We start from the raw sequence: 19,125 nt of genomic DNA on the forward strand, positions 1-19,125 counted from the left end.
ATAGCATCTCATCCAGAAACACTTATGCAAGTGTAAATTTGTTAGTCTTTTTTAAGCTCCTCTGATATTTTTTTTTCTTCCAGTAAAAACACTCCTAAGAATTCTGAAATAGCTTGCAACTTAAAAACAGGTTCTTAACAATGCTACAGGTTTTTTGGTCTTTTGAATACACACAAAACCCCTGTTGTCTTTCTCAACCTTCACTGTATACTAGTCAGAAAGAAGCAAGTCAACTTTGAAAACAGGCTTCCTTTTGCTGGAAAATAGGCCACATAAGGAGGTGGACAAGGCTTGGACTGGATGATTGAATCACTTTTTCAGAATGCCAAATGCTGTGGCGTTTAGACCTCTGATAGCATCAGTGTTGTCTTAAACAGAATTCCAGCTGGTCCTTAACTACTTCCTGGCTGCCATTGTAAGCAGATGGGTTTGATTTTACAAGGTAGCGGGCTTTGGGGTTTTTTGTTTTTAAAGAGTCTTCTTTTATATTCAAAAGCAAGTTTGTGCTCCCCATGTTGGTAGAAAAGGACTTTTCATATTTTAAATGCAAAAGCAAATGCAGTCCGAAAATAGCTCTAAGACTGGAAGGATTCATGAAGGTCCATTCAAGACCAGGTGGACAGATGCTTCCAATCCTCATACGTTCATTCATAAAGCCCAGCACCGCTTCCCTTGCCTTCACTTGTTCCATGAATCCTATTTCTCTCCCCGCAACCCCCCTCAGTTACCATGATTATCTTGGAGTTTGGGGAAATCGTGCAGGTGCCATTTTGGTAAAGGACGTTATTACCATTGCTGCTGAAAGCCTAACTTTGTTCCCGTCCAGTAATTTGAACAAAAAAACCCCTAAGTGTTCTTAAACCGTATCAACTGCTTAGCTTCTTGGTGAAATGGCAGGACAGGCTTCCTGAATTGTGGAAAGTGGTTTGTAGCTAGCTAAGATGTCTACAACAACGTAGAAGGGCTGTGTGCGTGTGCTTTTAATGCAAACAGGAAAAGCAAAGGTTCAAGTCGAGGCAACAAAAAACTCCTTATTTAAGGGCTGGAATGTTGGCAGCTTGTCACGCGGTCATAAGGTAGAATATAAACCATTTTTACTCAGGCTTTACATTCCAGAGAACCAGCAAACCAAAGCTGGGTGTCTTAAAATTTGAGCATTCAGCAACAGTAGCAACAAACTCCGTGTGCTCTCCCCCCCCCATGTTTTCGATTTCCATAGTTTACGGGGAAAACATGAGAAGTGTACCTACCTTTCTGAAGCCAGAAGAGGCCTCCAGGCAGGGCTCATTCCTGCCAAGCTGTGCAATGTAGCCCGATGGCCCCTCGAGGACCAAAGGAACCGTATACACAAATCCATTTATTACAGAAAGCTGGAATTTAATCTGATCGTACTGCTTTGCATTTTCTCGTTGACACAAAACTGCCAGCCTAGTCATTCCTCTGCATGCTTACGGTTGTTGCTCTTTTATTTTCCAAGGAGATGTACCCCACCACCACCACTGTTTTTTCGTTGCTGCTGCTGAAAATTGACCTGCATGAACTTTTAGAGCCAAGGCCTCCAAAATGTGAAGCGACACCTACCGTCAGTGGCCTGGTGAACCGTCTCACTCGTCGCCAGGCTTCAGCCTCATCTGGGCTTGCATGTGAGCAATCATCTCCTGCATGCGACGCAACTGTATGGAGGCAGGAAAGGAAAGAGAATTCTAAATGCCCAGCACAATTTAAACAAGTTCCTAGCACAGTTAAAACAAATGCCATGAAAACTTATCTTGCAGGGTTTGATTTGGCCGGGTTTTTGCCTCTGCTTTGTCAACTAGGGCCCTGGTTTTCAACTACCGTATTTTTCGCCCTATAAGACGCACTTTTCCCCCTCCAAAAATGAAGGGGAAATGTGGGTGCGTCTTATGGGGCGAATGCAGGCTTTCGCTGAAGCCTGGAGAGCGAGAGCGGTAGGTGCGCACCGACCCCTCTCGCTCTCCAGGCTTCGCGGACCTCTCCCCAAGCAGCGGGAATGCTCCCGCTGCTTGGGGAGAGTTGCCGGCATCCCGAAGCCTGCGCGTGCTGATCCCAGCGCCTGCAGGCTTCGTGGATCTCTCCGCAAGCAGCGGGAACGTTCCCGCTGCTTGGGGAGAGTTGCCGGCATCCCGAAGCCTGCGCGCGCTGATCCCAGCGCCTGCAGGCTTCGCGGATCTCTCCGCAAGCAGCGGGAACGTTCCCGCTGCTTGGGGAGAGTTGCCGGCATCCCGAAGCCTGCGCGCGCTGATCCCAGCGCCTGCAGGCTTCGCGGATCTCTCCGCAAGCAGCGGGAACGTTCCCGCTGCTTGGGGAGAGTTGCAGGCATCCCGAAGCCTGCCCGCGCTTATCCCAGCGCCTGCAGGCTTCGCGGATCTCTCCGCAAGCAGCGGGAACGTTCCCGCTGCTTGGGGAGAGTTGCAGGCATCCCGAAGCCTGCCCGCGCTGATCCCAGCGCCTGCAGGCTTCGCGGATCTCTCCGCAAGCAGCGGGAACGTTCCCGCTGCTTGGGGAGAGTTGCAGGCATCCCGAAGCCTGCCCGCGCTGATCCCAGCACCTGCAGGCTTCGCGGATCTCTCCGCAAGCAGCGGGAACGTTCCGGCTGCTTGGGGAGAGTTGCAGGCATCCCGAAGCCTGCCCGCGCTGATCCCAGCGCCTGCAGGCTTCGCGGATCTCTCCGCAAGCAGCGGGAACCACCGCTGGGCTCCCACGGCTTGCAGAGAGCTGCCTGTTTGCGGGCTGGGGTCGGGGGAAGCTCGGGCTGCCCCAGCCCCGCGCCTGGGGGGGAAATAATTTTTTCCCTTTATTTCCCCCCCAAAAAACTAGGTGCGTCTTATGGGCCGGAGCGTCTTATGGGGCGCAAAATACGGTAGCTTAGGAGTGGGGGTAACCTGTAGCCCTCCAAATGTTGTTGGGACACCAGTTCCCCAGGCCCACCAACCACACCCCAGCAGGGCCAGTACAGAATCTGGAGGGGCAGCAGGCTCATCACCTCTGAACTGGTGGGTTAGCAAACTGGTGAGTTGCAGCCTGGCCTAAGGCGTGTCATAACAGAAGCCCTACGGCAGAGAGGTGGCAGTTGCGTTGCCTTATCCTGCTGCAGCCGCTTCTTGCATTTTATCGTGATGGCTCTTAAAAATTACTAAGACTTAAAGGAGCTATAATTCCTTGTTTTATTATTTTCATAAGCTACCTTAACTGTAATTCGTCCGGAGATCAGGGATATAAAGACATTAAAAATACAAACAGTCAGTAGGGAAAGGAATTCATGGGAGGAAAGGCAGGGACATTTATAGGAACAGAAAATAGAGAAGGCACCCCGCACATCAAATCAACAGGACTGTCAGCCGTTTTACATATATACAGTGGTGCCCCGCAAGACGAATGCCTCGCAAGACGGAAAACTCGCTAGACGAAAGAGTTTTCCGTTTTGGAGGTGCTTCGCAAAACGAATCTCCTATGGGCTTGCTTCGCAAGACGAAAATGTCTTGCGAGTTCCTGCGGGTTTTTTCCCTTTCCCCCCCTTTTTCTAAGCCGCTAAGCCGCTTATCAGCTGATCCGATAAGCCAATAAGACGCTAAAAGCCGCTAATAGCGCTAATCCGCTAATCCGTCAATGGGCTTGCTTCGCAAGGCGAAAAAACCGCTAGACGAAGAGAATCACAGAACGGATTCTTTTCGTCTTGCGAGGCACCACTGTAATATTAAATCGGGGCTATCAGGAGCACCTGGCATCCTCAGAAAGCTGCCACAGCTTCATCGGGGCATAAAACTAACGTGAATAGTTAAGTAAGTAGCACATGAGACTCTTAATCTCCAATTGAGCAAAAGATTCCTGCATTGCAATGCTTGTTTAACCTGGAGGTAGGCTGTCTGAATTGTGCATTGCTTTGTAACGATTTGTTGGGTCTCTGGACCGTAATAAAGATTGATTGATTGATTGATTGATTGATTGATTGATTGATCGATCGATTCCTGCATTGCAGGGGGTTAGGCTAGAGGACCCTCGTGTTCCCTTCCAACTCTACAATTCAATGATTCTATGTTCTCTAAGACACTTTTTTAACAACAACCACAACAACCCTTTTCAGGCAGCTGGGTTTAGCTGCCATTCAAGTTTCCCAAAAGGCTCCAAAACCACAATACAGTGGTACCTCGGGTTAAGTACTTAATTTGTTCCGGAGGTCCATTCTTAACCTGAAACTGTTCTTAACCTGAAGCACCACTTTAGCTAATGGGGCCTCCTGCTGCTGCCGCACCACCGGAGCCCGATTTCTGTTCTTATCCTGAAGCAAAGTTCTTAACCTGAAGCACTATTTTTGGGTTAACGGAATGTGTGACCTGAAGCGTATGTAACCCGAGGTACCACTGTACTGGGTCATTGTGGGAAATGAAAATGGCAGTTAGTCTCAGTCACCTATCATTGCTGCGACTCACCACTACCAGATACATTTTTTCCAGGGTGCTCGGGCAGAGGAGGTCACTTTGGCCAAAGCCTCCTCAGACCTGGAGCTGGCCCTAGCCAAAGCCCCGCCTCTTTTCTCCAAGGGCATCAAGGCCAGTGGATGTGTTTTTTGCCTGCCTGGCAGGAGCTGGTGGGAGTTGTAGTTCAGAACACTGAGAAGGCACCCGGCTGGTGGATAAGACTGCTGCATGTATTTATACACAAGACTTAATTTCAGTGACCCCTAACAAGGTTGCATTGAATGCACCCTCTTGGGGGTGAGGGGACACATTCCCTTTGGGAATGAGCAATCGTTTTCAACACTCTAAACTGACAGTATCATTAAAACCCATCTGCTCAGCGGTGCCGGCAGGAGCTTTTCAAGGCAGACTGCTCATCCTACGTTCCATGTAAAGAACTGAAATGATCTGGCCTCGTGACATTTACCTTTACCAGGAGGAAACAAAGAGCCTCTCATAAATATTCAGGGCAGAAAACGAGCTCCCTTTCCCCTCTCTCCCTGCAAGTGTGTGTGTGTGTGCGCGCGCACACACACACACACACACACACACACACACTCATGCTGGCTGGCAGAAAGTAAAAGCAGCCAGCTCAACCATCCATAGGAAAGGATGTCTGCTTCAACTGATTTGAAAAACAGGCTGAGGAAAGAGCACGTGAGCAGCCATGATTCAGAGCCCATGTCAAGGCCCTGCTCAGGGCATCTCCACCAAATGAGATAGAGGCAGGTGATTGGTGGTGGATTGATGGCTCTGCTGATGGGGTCCAAAGGAAAGGAAAGCAATATATTCGGCACCAGCTTGGCTGCAGGAGTAGCTGGGAGGCGGCGTACAGGGCGTTATCCAAGAGTCTTGAGGGACTCCGCTCTGGATCTGTGTAGGGTTTAATCCTTCACCTTTTCTATCCCACAAGGCAGCAGAGGTGTAGGATCAGAGTTTTCCTTCTCCTAGATCAGCAGTTCTCAACCTGTGGGTCCCCAGATGTTGTTGAACTACAACTCCCATCATCCTGAGCTCTGGCCTTGCTAGCTGGGGGTGATGGGAGTTGTAGTTCAACAACATCTGGGGAGCCACAGGTTGAGAAAGGCTGTCCTAGATGAGCTACCTTGATGAGCCTCATCTGACCCTCACCTCCCTTTACAGCACATGCAGAAACAGCTTTCTTGACCCTTGGACCCACAATCTGCCAGGGGCTGTCTGCGCTTGCAGGGGAAGCCCCTAACTCACTGAGGGTTTGAGACCCATCAACTACCCTCACCTGGTTTAGCTGGCTAATTGAAGCCATTCCTGGGGTGTATCCACTGTCACATGCTGACAGCTTCTAAAAGCCACAAGTGAGAATCGAGTGCAAGGCACCTCCATCGTTCTGCCCGGACACTGAGGTCCAGATGGGTGGAGTATAAATAATAATAATAATAATAATACAGTGGTGCCTCGCAAGACGAAATTAATTCGTTCCGCAAGTCTCTTCGTCTTGCGAGTTTTTCGTCTTGCGATGCACGGCTTCCCATAGGAATGCATTGAAAATCAATTAATGCGTTCCTAGGGAAACCGCCTTCAGACCAGGTCCGGGGACAGTCTGTCCCCGGACGTCTTCTGAAGGCTGGGGGGGGGGGGGACAAGGGCTTTTCTTCCCACCCCCAGCATTTTAAAAAACCCCGGGACAGCGGAGGACTTCTCCGCTGTCCAGGCGATCTTAAAATGCTGGCGGGCGGCATTTTAAAATCGCCCCGGACAGCGTAGGACTTCTCCGCTGTCCGGGGCGATTTAAAAGCCCCTGGGAAGGCAGGCAGGGGGGACAAAGACTTTCGCCCCCTGCCCGCCTTCAGAAGGTGTTCCCGCCCCCAGCCCCGCTTCGGAACAGCGTTCCGAAGCGGGGCGGCTGGGGCAGGTGTTCCCGCCCCCCCTCCCCGCTTCGGAACAGCGTTCCGAAGTGGGGCGGCTGGGGCAGATGTTCCCGCCCCCCCTCCCCGCTTCGGAACAGCGTTCCGAAGTGGGGCGGCTGGGGCAGCTGTTCCCGCCCCCCTCCCCGCTTCGGAACAGCGTTCCGAAGTGGGGCGGCTGGGGCAGCTGTTCCCGCCCCCCACTTCGGAACAGCGTTTTAAAATGCTGGGGGTCGGCAGCGAAGCGTTCGCTGCCGACCCCCAGCATTTTAAAATCTCCCCGGGACAGAGAAGTCTCTGCTGTCCCGGGGAGATTTTAAAATGCTCCCGACTTCTCTGCTGTCCCGGGGAGATTTTAAAATGCTGGGGGTCGGCAGCGAACGCTTTGCTCCCGCCCGCCAGCATTTTAAGATCGCCCGGGGCAGGCGGGGGGGAAGGCAGGCGGGGGGGAGCAAAGACTTTTGCCCCCCACCGGCCTTCAGAAGAGGTCCTCTTCTGAAGGCCGGCTGTGGGCGAAAGTCTTTGCTCCCGACCGCCAGCATTTCCCTATGGGCTTTCGTCTTGCGATGCAAGCCCATAGGGAAATTCGTCTTGCGAAGTGCCTCCAAAACAGAAAGCCCTTTCGTCTTGCGGGTTTTCCGTCTTGCGAGGCATTCGTCTTGCGGGGTACCACTGTAATAATAATAATAATAATAATAATAATAATAATAATAATAATGCAGACAAACTAACCCAGGGGCATGACGTGGCCCCCACCAGGGGTACCACCCCTCCCCTAACACCCCAATAATGGGACTATACGGTGTATACAGTGGTACCTCGGGTTAAGTACTTAATTCGTTCCAGAGGTCCGTACTTAACCTGAAACTGTTCTTAACCTGAAGCACCACTTTAGCTAATGGGACCTCCTGCTGCCGCCCCACCGCCGGAGCACAATTTCTGTTCTCATCCTGAAGCAAAGTTCTTAACCTGAAGCACTATTTCTGGGTTAGCAGAGTCTGTAACCTGAAGCATATGTAACCTGAAGCATATGTAACCCGAGGTACCACTGTATTATAAAACATTCAAATAAACTGCATGCATTTCTAGTCTTATACATCATGGGTACAAGTGGCTATTTACCGTATTTTTCGCTCTATAAGACGCACCAGACCATAAGACGCATCTAGTTTTTGGAGGAGGAAAACAAGAAAAAATATATTCTGAATCTCAGAAGCCAGAACAAGAGGGATCGCTGCGCAGAGAAAGCAACGATCCCTCTTGCTGTTCTGGCTTCTGGGATAGCTGCGCAGTCTGCATTCGCTCCATAAGACGCACACACATTTTCCCTTACTTTTTAGGAGGGAAAAAGTGATCTTATAGAGCAAAAAATACGGTATTTGATGGAGGGCATGTTTTGACTAGTTGTCCAGCACAACTGAGCCACAGAGATTCCTCCAGTAGCTCATACAAGGCCCTACTATGGACAAAAGGAAAGAAAAAATAGGAGACAACCAGGACCGCTGCGGAGCCTGTCAGCCGTTTAGCCAACTAAAACTGAGAGAGACAGAAATAGCCACCTCTTAACTAATAAAACCCAGCAGAGGATTGCAGGGTGAAGGACCAAGAGAAGTTTCAGGGCCGTGGAGAAGCAAATAACAGGAAGACGTTCCCACGATGCTAAATGCACTCTTTGGTATTCAAGGTATTTTTAACTAGCCACTAATCTCGCTGCGCACAGGCCAAAAAACCCACACACAATCAGAAGCCAGTTTTAATGCTTATTTTTTTCAAGTCTCCCGCGGGAAACGTTTTTTTTCCATGGGACTTCTTTGGGCATCATAAAAGAGACATTCTTCAAGTGTGACAAGCTGCTGCGCCCCAGCTATTTATGGACAACAGCTTTCTCCCCCATCTTTGTATTTAGAACAAGTTGAACAATAAAGGACGCAAAAGACTCACTGAAGCCAGTGTACTCATGTCCTATTCTGGGCTTCCCAGAGGCAACTCGATGGCCACTGTGGAACAAGGGTGGCTAACCTCACCCTCCAAAAGGGCTTGGAACTGGACACTGAGGTCCAGCTCTGAGGGCCTTCTGGAGGTTCCCTCACTGCGAGATGCAACGTTACAGGGAACCAGGCAGAGGGCCTTCTTGGTGGTGGCACCCGCCCTGTGGAACGCCCTCCCATCAGATTTCAAGGAAATAAGCAACTATCTGACTTTTAGAAGACATCTCAAGGCAGCCCTGCTTAGGGAAGTTTTTAATATTTGATGTTTTATTCTGTTTCTAATCTGTTAGGAACCACCCAGAGTGGTTGGGGGAAACACAGCCGGATGGGCAGGGTAGTATTATTATTATTATTATTATTATTATTATTATTATTATTATTATTATTATTATTATTATTACTGCTACTGCAGCTTAAGCTGCAACAGCAAGGAATATTTTTATTTTGTGAAATAAGCACAGTGCTCGTGTGGGCACCTGCCTATTCAGCCCAGTTCTGTAACAGGGACAGAAATTTCCCCCACCCTGATAATCTACATGGATCGCCTAAGGAGGAAGCGTGTGGATAGGCATGGGGAGCTCACACCCAATTTGGTTCATACCCAACAGTGGCAAGTGGCCCCCGGAGGGCTTGGCCAAGGATGAATGCGGCCCTCGGGCCAAAAAACAGTTAGCCACCCCTGCACTTTAAGACAGACAAATGAGAAGGCAAAGGCGGAGGACATGCTGTGGTTCAGCCTCCCAGGCTGGCAGCTTTTAAGCAGATCTGGATCTTGCTAATGATAAGCCTTGTTCCATGCATTCTTTGAACACTTGCAAACACAGTGTGTGTTCAGGAGCAGATGTGCAGGCGCCACCCCCACCCCCACTATGGATGTTGGTGAATTCTGATGGGGGGAAAACGGGAGAGGAAATTACCAGTGGGTTGGTTATTTGTCCCGTCTGGAACAGTAATAATCTACCCAGCAAACACCATTGGTATTTGCTGTTGCGTTTTCTTCAGTCCACAAACAATACATAAATAATTGCATAAATCACTTACATAATTTCACCATGGAAGACGATTAACATGGGTTTTGGTGGAAGATGAATTGCAGCAGAATGGAAACAGCGCTGCATGTGATGACTACAAGGCAGAACAGAAAACGATGCCTTCCTACATCCCTGTCCCCTCTGCCCTAAGAGGACAACTTCAGACTGGGAAATAACTTTGGAATGCAGCAGGCACAACAATCAAGGTGTGTCCGTTCATCCTACACACTTTATGCCCACACCCTATCTTTTGAACTCATGGAAAGGGTCACAGCCTGCCAGGACTGGAGAGTCCCATAGCTTCTAATCACCAGGTTCTGGTTGGCATGCATTTCTCAGAATTAGCAAGGTTATCTTCTTGACCCCACATCCTAAGCAGCAGAATCAAATCAACATCTCTCATTCATGCAAACAAGGGAATAGTGTTTCATTGCACCTCAAAGAGTTACAGATCAACTGTGGCATGAATGCTTTGTGCAACTGTAAATGTAATAATCAACTGCATTTCAAAAAGCAAGCCCCCTAAACTTGTTAAAACCAGCAGAGTCATAAATGTACCTTGGAGATCTTGTTGTAACAGACTAACACAGTTAACTCCTCTGTTATTCATCTGTTATCAGTGCTAATTTCTCCAAGGGTGAATAATTTCACTTCACATTGAACTTTTATATTTGTGCCCCTGCTCTGCTTACTGCTTCGTGTTAAATATTATCTTCTGGCTTTCCCAAATTCCTACATTATCTACTTATTTATCAGCCCTTGGGGAGTTGACAGCAGCCAAGCCTGTACCACATTACGCCCCCTTGTGGCTTCCTTAGGTACAGGCTTGCGTTTATTTTGGTTTAATAATCTGCATATAAAAAAGCAACATTTCTAGAAATAGGATATATAGTGAGGCCGAAGAGGGAAAATAGAAGTTGACGTGCACACAGTACAGCCATGCGTGTTAAATTACAGAATATGTTTACTGCTAGCTAAGCACTGTTTATTTACAAGCTGCTCTGCATTACTTTAGAATGTCGGTTATTTTCCAAAACGAAGACCGCTTTAAGAAGCTAATGCAGCACAGAGCAAGAGAAAATGATTTAAGCTAGATGTATAAATGTTGAGCAAGAGACATAAGGTCAGTCTTCAGATCAGAGTGCTATAGGATGATACCTTTTGACCACAAACTTGACATGAGCCAACAGTGTGACGCGGCAGCTAAAAAAGCCAATGCAATTCTGGGCTGCATCAATAGGAGTATAGCATCTAGATCAAGTGCCACTGTATTCTGCTCTGGTCAGACCTCACCTGGAGTACTGTGTCCAGTTCTGGGCACCACAATTCAAGAAGGACACTGACAAACTGGAACGTGTCCAGAGGAGGGCAACCAAAATGGTCAAAGGCCTGGAAACGATGCCTTATGAGGAACGGCTAAGGGAGCTGGGCATGTTTAGCCTGGAGAAGAGGAGGTTAAGGGGTGATATGATAGCCATGTTCAAATATATAAAAGCATGTCACATAGAGGAGGGAGAAAGGTTGTTTTCTGCTGCTCCAGAGAAGCGGACACGGAGCAATGGATCCAAACTACAAGAAAGAAGATTCCACCTAAACATTAGGAAGAACTTCCTGACAGTAAGAGCTGTTCGACAGTGGAATTTGCTGCCAAGGAGTGTGGTGGAGTCTCCTACTTTGGAGGTCTTTAAGCAGAGGCTTGACAACCATATGTCAGGAGTGCTCTGATGGTGTTTCCTGCTTGGCAGGGGGTTGACTCGATGGCCCTTGTGGTCTCTTCCAACTCTATGATTCTATGATTCTATGATTCCAGTAGTGGCCTTTGAGACTTTCTGTTCTAGTTCAGTGGTAGCCAACATGGGTCCTCCAGATGTTCTTATACCACAACTCAATCACTGGCCATTTGAAATGCTGAGGAGGCTTGATGCAAATTACCCAAGAACATCCAGAGAACACCACGCTGGCTACACCTCTGTCCTAGTTCAACCTTCTCCCGACGTTCCTCAACTACAATTTCCATCATCACCCCTGGCCACTGGCCATACCAGCTGCAGGTGATGAGAGCTGGAGTGCAAACACCTGGAAGGCACCAGCTTGGGGAAAGCTTACCTAACAAGTGTATGATCTAACAGGTGAACACGCCAACATGTGTGGTGCCATGGTGCGTGCACACAAAAACACCCCCAAAAAATGTTGGTAGGACTTCACCTAGAAGAGTTGCTCTGTCTCTGGTAATGTGGATGAAGAGACCATTTGAAGCACATCTGTAATGGGCCTAAAGGCAGAGGGAGAGAAGCACTGATGTGGAGAGTCTCCCTACAAAAGGTGCAGATCCGAACAGCAGTAAAGTGGAACCTTAGAGAAGCCATGGGAATGGCTAACACACACAAGGATTTTCAACACTTAACGTTCAATCAGACATAAACAAACAACCCTATTAATTTTTTGTTGGGGGTGGGGGAATAGACTAATTGTAACAAATAAGGAGGCTAATTGTTTGTAACACAAGGACAGTAGACTGATTGTAAGACACAAGGACAGTAGACATAGCATCCTATGGCACAGTGAAGACTAACAGGTCTACAGTAACAGAAGCTTTTGTGGACTGGCATCCACACTGATGGAGGCATGGATCTAAAACAAACATTGGTGACATCTCATGGTTAACAGTGGAGGCTAGTCCATAGGGTGACTGGAGCACTGCACCACTAACCTTAGTCTGCCCTCAGTATGCCAACACCTGCTTCCTCCTCCTCCTCAGTCTCAGCCCTTGTAGAACTCAGCATTGAGGTAGATGACAACAAAACCAGAATGAGTTGGCTCTGCTTGTCATTGACTCTAGCTACACCCATTCATGCTCTGGTTCCTCCTACTGTTGGTCACCCTGCCAGTACCAAATAGACACCAGCCACCACTGGTGGCCACTGAGGAGCCATCTTAACTCTGAGAACTGGCTTGAATAAAGCCAATCTTTGGCTTAGCTAAACCTAGCAGTAAAGAGGTCCGGGGGGACGGGACTCCTGTCCCAGAGCCCACACACTTGTGTGCACTTGCTAAACCAGGATTTGGTTAACAGGGTCATGCAAAGTAACTCAGTATGTATATATAGAATAAGATTGTAAACAGGCCACGAAATGCAAAACACACAGCTTGTCGTATTTCTATTTGAAGCTCAAATATCCTTCTTAAAGTGACCAAAGGAGGATAGCAGAAATGTGCTTGATGGCATCTTGAGATCTGCAGAAGGGTAGTCACTCTATCAAGTCTCCCTATGAACATCCTTCTTTGCAGACACAACTAGTTTTGCATCTGGAGAAAAGGCATAAAAAAGGCAGTTCCGAAAACAAAAGCCAGCTGCTGGTGGGAGGGCAAAAAATAAATCTACACATGTCCGAAATGATCTTGCAACACGGTCAAAGAAAGCAGGCAAGAGATTAATGGCTCCAACCAGCCAAGCACAGTGTCCTTTGATAAAATCCATAATGATTATTTAGCAGAAGTGATGTCTTGATAATGGTGGACCGGGCACCTGCCCAAGACTTCATCCCCCCCCCCCCTGCCCCGAGGTTATGTAAACCTTGCAAATCTGTAAATAGAACTTCAAGCATCATTACTGCTCAGAATGTAAAAACAGAAAGGGAAATTGATGTTTGTGTTCTCAAGCAAAGGCCAAAGAATGTAAGCCCATTTCCTCTGGTTTGCCCCCTAACCCCCCAGTCCTCCCCCAACTCGACTCCTCAGCAGACTGCTTTGGAGATAAAGAGATTTCGTGCCACCTTATCTACACAAGACTAAGCAAAGCCTCTTCGGTCCTTAACAGAAATGACAGACAACAGGAATTCAATAAACATTTGTTTTCTTGCAATATCTGTCCAATCCTTCCCAACTTTAAAACAGCAGCTGTTTAGGGCAGGCCTATCTCACAAGGAGCTCACCCTCCAAATACAGCCAAAAGCCTTCAACGTATATTTGTATATAAATTCAAAACTAAGGCACAGAGGAGGTCACTTAATCCCTTCCGAAAAGAAACATTAAAATGCACTGGCCTCATTCCTGCAACGGAATCCTGGCTTAATAAGGCAGGATATACATGAGTAGCACGCACCCATATGCCACTCCACTGCTGTCACTCTGCTTGAGCAGCAAACACACCACAAAGCAGCAGCTGACCACGGTTTCCCATTACGCGCAGATTGGAAACCATGGTTAATGGCTTCCTAACAATTCCAAAATTCGAGAGCCAACTTCACTACTTACACTGATATTTCTGGGTACCCAGATGAGTGCCTACCTGCCAGTTTAGGACAACTATTCATGAAGTGGACTTAAAAAACAAGACTTGGTCTGCTTCAATCCAGTGTTTGCAACCAAGGTTAGGAACAGAAGTAGTGTTAGCCACCAACCAGGCAAATTAACCAAATAGGGGATTAGACAAATCCAATGGAGAAGAAGGCTATCAAGAGCTACTAGCCATTATAGCTATGTTCTACTTCCAATGTCGGAAGCAAATAGCCTCTAAATATTGCTAGGAATCACAAGTGGGCAGAGCGATGGCAGTCATGATGTTCTTCAGCTTCCAAAAGCTTTCGCCAAAATAAATTTGCTAGTCCCTTAAAGGTACTGCAAGATTCTTTGCGGGCTTTGATACTTCACTGCTTGCGTGGTACACAACACTATGCAAAAACGGGTCACCTTATGTCACAATTGACAGGGAAGCAGACTTGCTTACCTACCAAACTTGTTCTGCAGGAGGTGTGAGCAATACAGATCCAGGGTGCTGCCCGGATCCAGTTCCCCAGCCCCGATTTGTCCATACACAATTATACATGACATTCCAACCATAAGGTCTAGAAGTCTGCTTGCTTTCAGTTTTAGTTTTCATAATGAAACTTTCGGGAAAGTGGGTGTTGTGCCTACTAACACAAGAATGGGAGGCCTGTAACCCTCCAGATCTTGCTAGACCAGCACTCCCATCGTTCCTGACCATTGGCCATGCTAGATGGAGTTGATGGAGAGATGGCAGCCCAGCAACATTAGGAGGGCCACAGATTCCCCACCCATGTGGGGAAGCTGCTCGCTGTCTGCACTAGTGGGTAGCTGTAGAAACAGGATAAGGGAGCTGTCCATCTCACCAAACGTCCTCCCATTCTGCATTTGCACATTAAATGTGCATTCTTAATACGCTCATCATGTTTCATTGTACATTTTATATTTATACAACAAAGAGGCTTGGAAATACATTCGGGAGAGTTCAAGAGGGGGAAAGGACGGGTGGTTTGCTTCTCTGTTGTTTTGCTGACAGTTGCCAAATACCCTGGAACAGGGAAACTCAGCAGGAAAGAGGAGAGTCAACATCAATATTATCACGGCATCTTGCGTGGTAGGTTAAGCTAACAGCTGCTACGTTCAGCCAAGACTCAGACTCCGCTCAGAAGTCAAACTCTTGGCAAAGACTTTTTGAGAAATCCACCCAAGGAAAAAGCTTCTAGCCTCTTCCACATTTCAGAATCAGCACTGACTCCCCTATGTGTGGACAGCCAAAGTGGTGTAATGGTTAGTGTTGGACTGGAACCAGAGATACTCAGGTTCAGCGCCTCTGGCGACCGTGAAGTTCACTAGGTCACCTTGGGCCAATCTTGGTCTAATCTACCCCACAGGGCTGCTGTGCAGACAGAGGGGGAGAGAAGGAAGAACCATCTGCATCACCCCGAGCAACTATGAGGAATGGCGGGATTAAATGTGATACAAACAAACATTACATCCTTCAGGGGAAGCTAGCAGGCTCGAAAGAAAATAAGAGCCAACACTCTTCCAGTTTACAAAGGCTTCCTCCTACAAGACCTCCTGCCATTAGCAGCCCTTGACAAAATCCTGCTCCGTAAACTACGCAAGAAGCCAAGCTTCCGAGAAATTTGGAGTGCAGTTTTGGAACTAATACCTACACAACCAGAAGCAGTGGGAGGGACAATGCAGGGAGGGAGATGTCTCAGATGTAATAATGGTTGTTCATCTGGGACCCCAAAATGGCACTAACCCTTATCTGAGCATGAAAGCCTGACATGCCAAACAATGAACAACCAAAATGGAAAAGCTGTGATTAAAAAGGGAGGGGGACACACACACACAAGGGCTGAGGGAGGTAGAGGAACTGGGAGGCGGACAGGTAATAGGAGACTGCAATATTTTATTGTAACAATGTGAAAATCCTAATCAACTACAGTGGTACCTCGGGTTAAGTACTTAATTCGTTTCAGAGGTCCGTTCTTAACCTGAAACTGTTCTTAACCTGAAGCACCACTTTAGCTGCCGCCGCGCCACCAGAGCACGATTTCTGTTCTCATCCTGAAGCAAAGTTCTTAACCTGAGGTACTATTTCTGGGTTAGCGGAGTCTGTAACCTGAAGTGTATGTAACCTGAAGCATATGTAACCCAAGGTACCACTGTATACATAAAACAAAGGCTTCCCCACTGATTAACTGGAGGCCAACTTCACCCAAACATAGCTATTAACAAATTTGTCTTAGGCCTCGTTCTCAAACCTGAATCTAGGCTTAACCACTTCACCCTGATAAAATGTTCCCGCACCTTGTTGGGGGTCAGGGGTGGGGAGAAAGGGGAGGATTCCTACAGGGGGGAAACTAGCATGTCAAAAATTAATCTGGACTGCAAGACTTTTTCTCTGCTAACATGCTAGCTTCCGATGTGAAAGGATTTACCGTATTTTTTGCTATATAAGACGCACCAGACCACAAGACGCACCTACTTTTTGGAGGAGGAAAACAAGGGGGAAAAAATTCTGAATCTCAGAAGCCAGAACAGCAAGAGTGAAAGCACAGTGAAAGCAGCAATCCCTCTTGCTGTTCTGGCTTCTGTGATAGCTGTGCAGCCTGCATTCGCTCCATAAGACGCACACACATTTCCCCTTACTTTTTAGGAGGGAAAAAGTGAGTCTTATAGAGCGAAAAATACGGTACATATTTGAAGTAAGGTGGGGAACAGATAGATGGCTGTGACAAGTAGAAGCAGCCAGCAGTGGGCGCCAGATGTTTAGCTATCAAACAGAAGTGGAATAATATACAATGGGCCACACTTTTGGAGCGGGCAAGGATATGGGATACCGTGCACAGATCTGGTGGCTGCAGTAGGAAAAGTACATCATAGAGCTGGAAAAGATGCTGTAAAGGACAACCAAAACGATTGAGAGACTGCAGCTCCCTTATGAAAAAAGAGGTGCAACATTTGCAGCTTTTCATATTAGAAAAAAAAACTGAATAAGGTGCAGGGAGGCAGACGTGATACAGGTGTGTTAAAATAGGAGTGGTGTGAAGAAAGCAGGTAGGCCCTCACTCACAAGACTAAAATTAGGGGATGATCCAATAAAGCAGAAGAGAGGGCACTTCAGGACAGGCAACAGGAAGAACGTCTTCATAGAGCACATAGTTGTAACTGTGAGGTTCACTTCCACAAGGTGTATCTATGGCCACCAACCTGGATGGCTTTAAAAGGGCAGGAGACAAATTCATTCATTTGTATGTGCTTGTGTGTGTCTTTTTATATAATGCTGTTTTACTGGTTTCAGGTTGTGCTTTAGTTTTTTGTGATATATAGTTTCTTTTTTTAGACTGTACGCCTCTTAGAGTTATTCAAAGTATTAAAAGGTAAAGGGACCCCTGACCATTAGGTCCAGTCGTGACCAACTCTGGGGTTGCGGCGCTCATCTCGCTTTATTGGCCGAGGGAGCCGGCGTACAGCTTCCGGGTCATGTGGCCAGCATGACTAAGCCGCTTCTGGCGAACCAGCGCAGTGCACGGAAACGCCGTTTACCTTCCCGCCAGAGTGGTACCTATTTATCTACTTGCACTTTGATGTGCTTTCGAACTGCTAGGTTGGCAGGAGCAGGGACCGAGCAACGGGAGCTCACCCCGTTGAGGGGATTCGAACCGCCGACCTTCTGATCGGCAAGTCCTAGGCTCTGTGGTTTAACCCACAGCGCTACCCACGTCCCATTCAAAGTATTAAGCGTATATAAATGCTTTTAAGTAAATAATGTGCCTCTGAATACCAGTTGAAAGAGGACTATGGTGCTCAAGTTCTGTTTCTGGACTTCCTGGAAGCATCTGGTTGGCCACTATGACAACAAGATGCGAGACCAAGATGGGCCTTTGGTCCGATCCAGCAGGGCTCTTCTGACGCCAGAAATAAGGATTGTACTCAAATGGATTTATTTTTATTTGCACTCATTCAGAATGTCATTAATTCAGCCGAGCGCCTCGCTGCTAATGAGATGTTAACTTAGTTTTGCTCGCAAGCTTACCTCCGCCTCCTTCTGCTGAAGGATCCTGTCTTTGTCCACAACTTCTTCTTCAACAGGCCTGTCAGGTACAAGAAATGCACATTAGCATCACAGGCGCTAAAGGACAAGGGTTCAGATCTTGAGCAGAAACGTAATGCAGCCAACTAGACAAATTGGTTTTATTAAAAATAATTTGTTCAGCTGGAAAAGAAACCTAGCTCCTTTAATCAGACAGATTTTTTTTTTTAAAAAAAATGTGTTTTCAATGCAAGTTCTTACAAATATGCAGGTGGCAAAAACCGTCTTAGAAGAGGCATTTCCTCCTTTACAGGTGGGAACGTCTCTTCTGTGATTAAGCCCTGCATTATCTAAAAACAGGGATGTTGTTAGACTATAACTTTCAACATCCCAGATCACTGGCCGTGCTGGTTGAGGCTGATGCAAGTTGGGAATCTGGCAACATCTGATCTAAAAAGAAAAGAAATATGCTTTTTTTGCTTCAGGGCAACTGTTTTATTCATTTACCGACTGCTGTAGATGTAACCAATTAGAATTCAGACAATGATTTGACCCGAGTTTCCATATTGTAACCCTTCTCTAAAAATGCAATGGAGGAATTGCCTTTCTGCAGTTTTCTCAAGCCCAGGCAGCCTTGCAGCTGTCACCTTCTCATTCTTCACTCTTGTTTTGTATAAGGAATTTCCTGGATTTTTACACCCTAATTCTGTCCTACACTTCAGTGGAGCCATTTCCTCTGCCTAACCCCCTACCCACACCCTATGGCACCAAGTTATAAAACAAAGAACCAGCCCAGACACACACAGTCATTTCCTTAACTAGAAATATTTCTGCACTCTCGCGCCGAGCGATATCAAAGAGAAACAAGTTTTTTTTGTCAGGAAAGGCACAACACGAACAGAAAAGATTCACACACTAAAAACAGAATGGTCAAGGGCAAAATATTCACACAGAGGGACTGAAGTGAGTTTAGAGTGGCATCAGGAAGAGGAATTAAGACATTTTTAGCCAAGATAATTTGCCTGGTTATATAAAATTAACACAGAGAGAAGGAAGCTGGGACATTCTCAATCAAGAATCATTGGACTACAGTAGTACCTCTGGTTACATACTTAATTCGTTCCGGAGGTCCGTTCTTAACCTGAAACTGTTCTTAACCTGAAGCACCACTTTAGCTAATGGGCCCTCCTGCTGCCACTGTGCTGCGGAGCACGATTTCTGTTCTCATCCTGAAGCAAAGTTCTGAACCCAAGGTAATATCTCTGGGTTAGCAGAGTCTGTAACCTGAAGCATATGTAACCTGAAGCGTATGTAACCCGAGGTACCACTGCACATTTCTGAACGTTGAAGAGTCAAGCTTCACAGGCATGAACACCACTTGACTGATTCCTCGGCACTCAACAAGCCACAGCTGAATTAGTGAGTTATAACAGCATTGAA

The 19,125-nt window shown here is 47.2% G+C and overlaps 2 protein-coding genes across 2 annotated transcripts in view; both read right to left on the bottom strand.

Annotated features, from left to right (window-relative positions):
- Positions 1-19,125, bottom strand: part of GP1BB (glycoprotein Ib platelet subunit beta) — a 210,829-nt gene that overhangs the window by 120,569 nt on the left and 71,135 nt on the right. The gene's annotated exons all lie outside the window — the stretch shown is intronic.
- LOC308575921 (septin-2) overlaps positions 1-19,125 on the bottom strand; it is a 63,932-nt gene that overhangs the window by 9,950 nt on the left and 34,857 nt on the right. Inside the window, exons 11-12 of the mRNA XM_081175079.1 lie at positions 17,689-17,746; positions 1,582-1,673 (exon numbers count right to left, since the gene is read on the bottom strand). Coding sequence (XP_081031205.1) covers positions 1,605-1,673; positions 17,689-17,746 — 127 coding nt within the window. The 3' untranslated portion in view covers positions 1,582-1,604. The remainder of the gene's footprint in view (positions 1-1,581; positions 1,674-17,688; positions 17,747-19,125) is intronic.

Source organism: Podarcis bocagei, assembly GCF_964188305.1.
Source record: "Podarcis bocagei genome assembly, chromosome: 16".
NCBI lineage: Eukaryota > Metazoa > Chordata > Lepidosauria > Squamata > Lacertidae > Podarcis > Podarcis bocagei.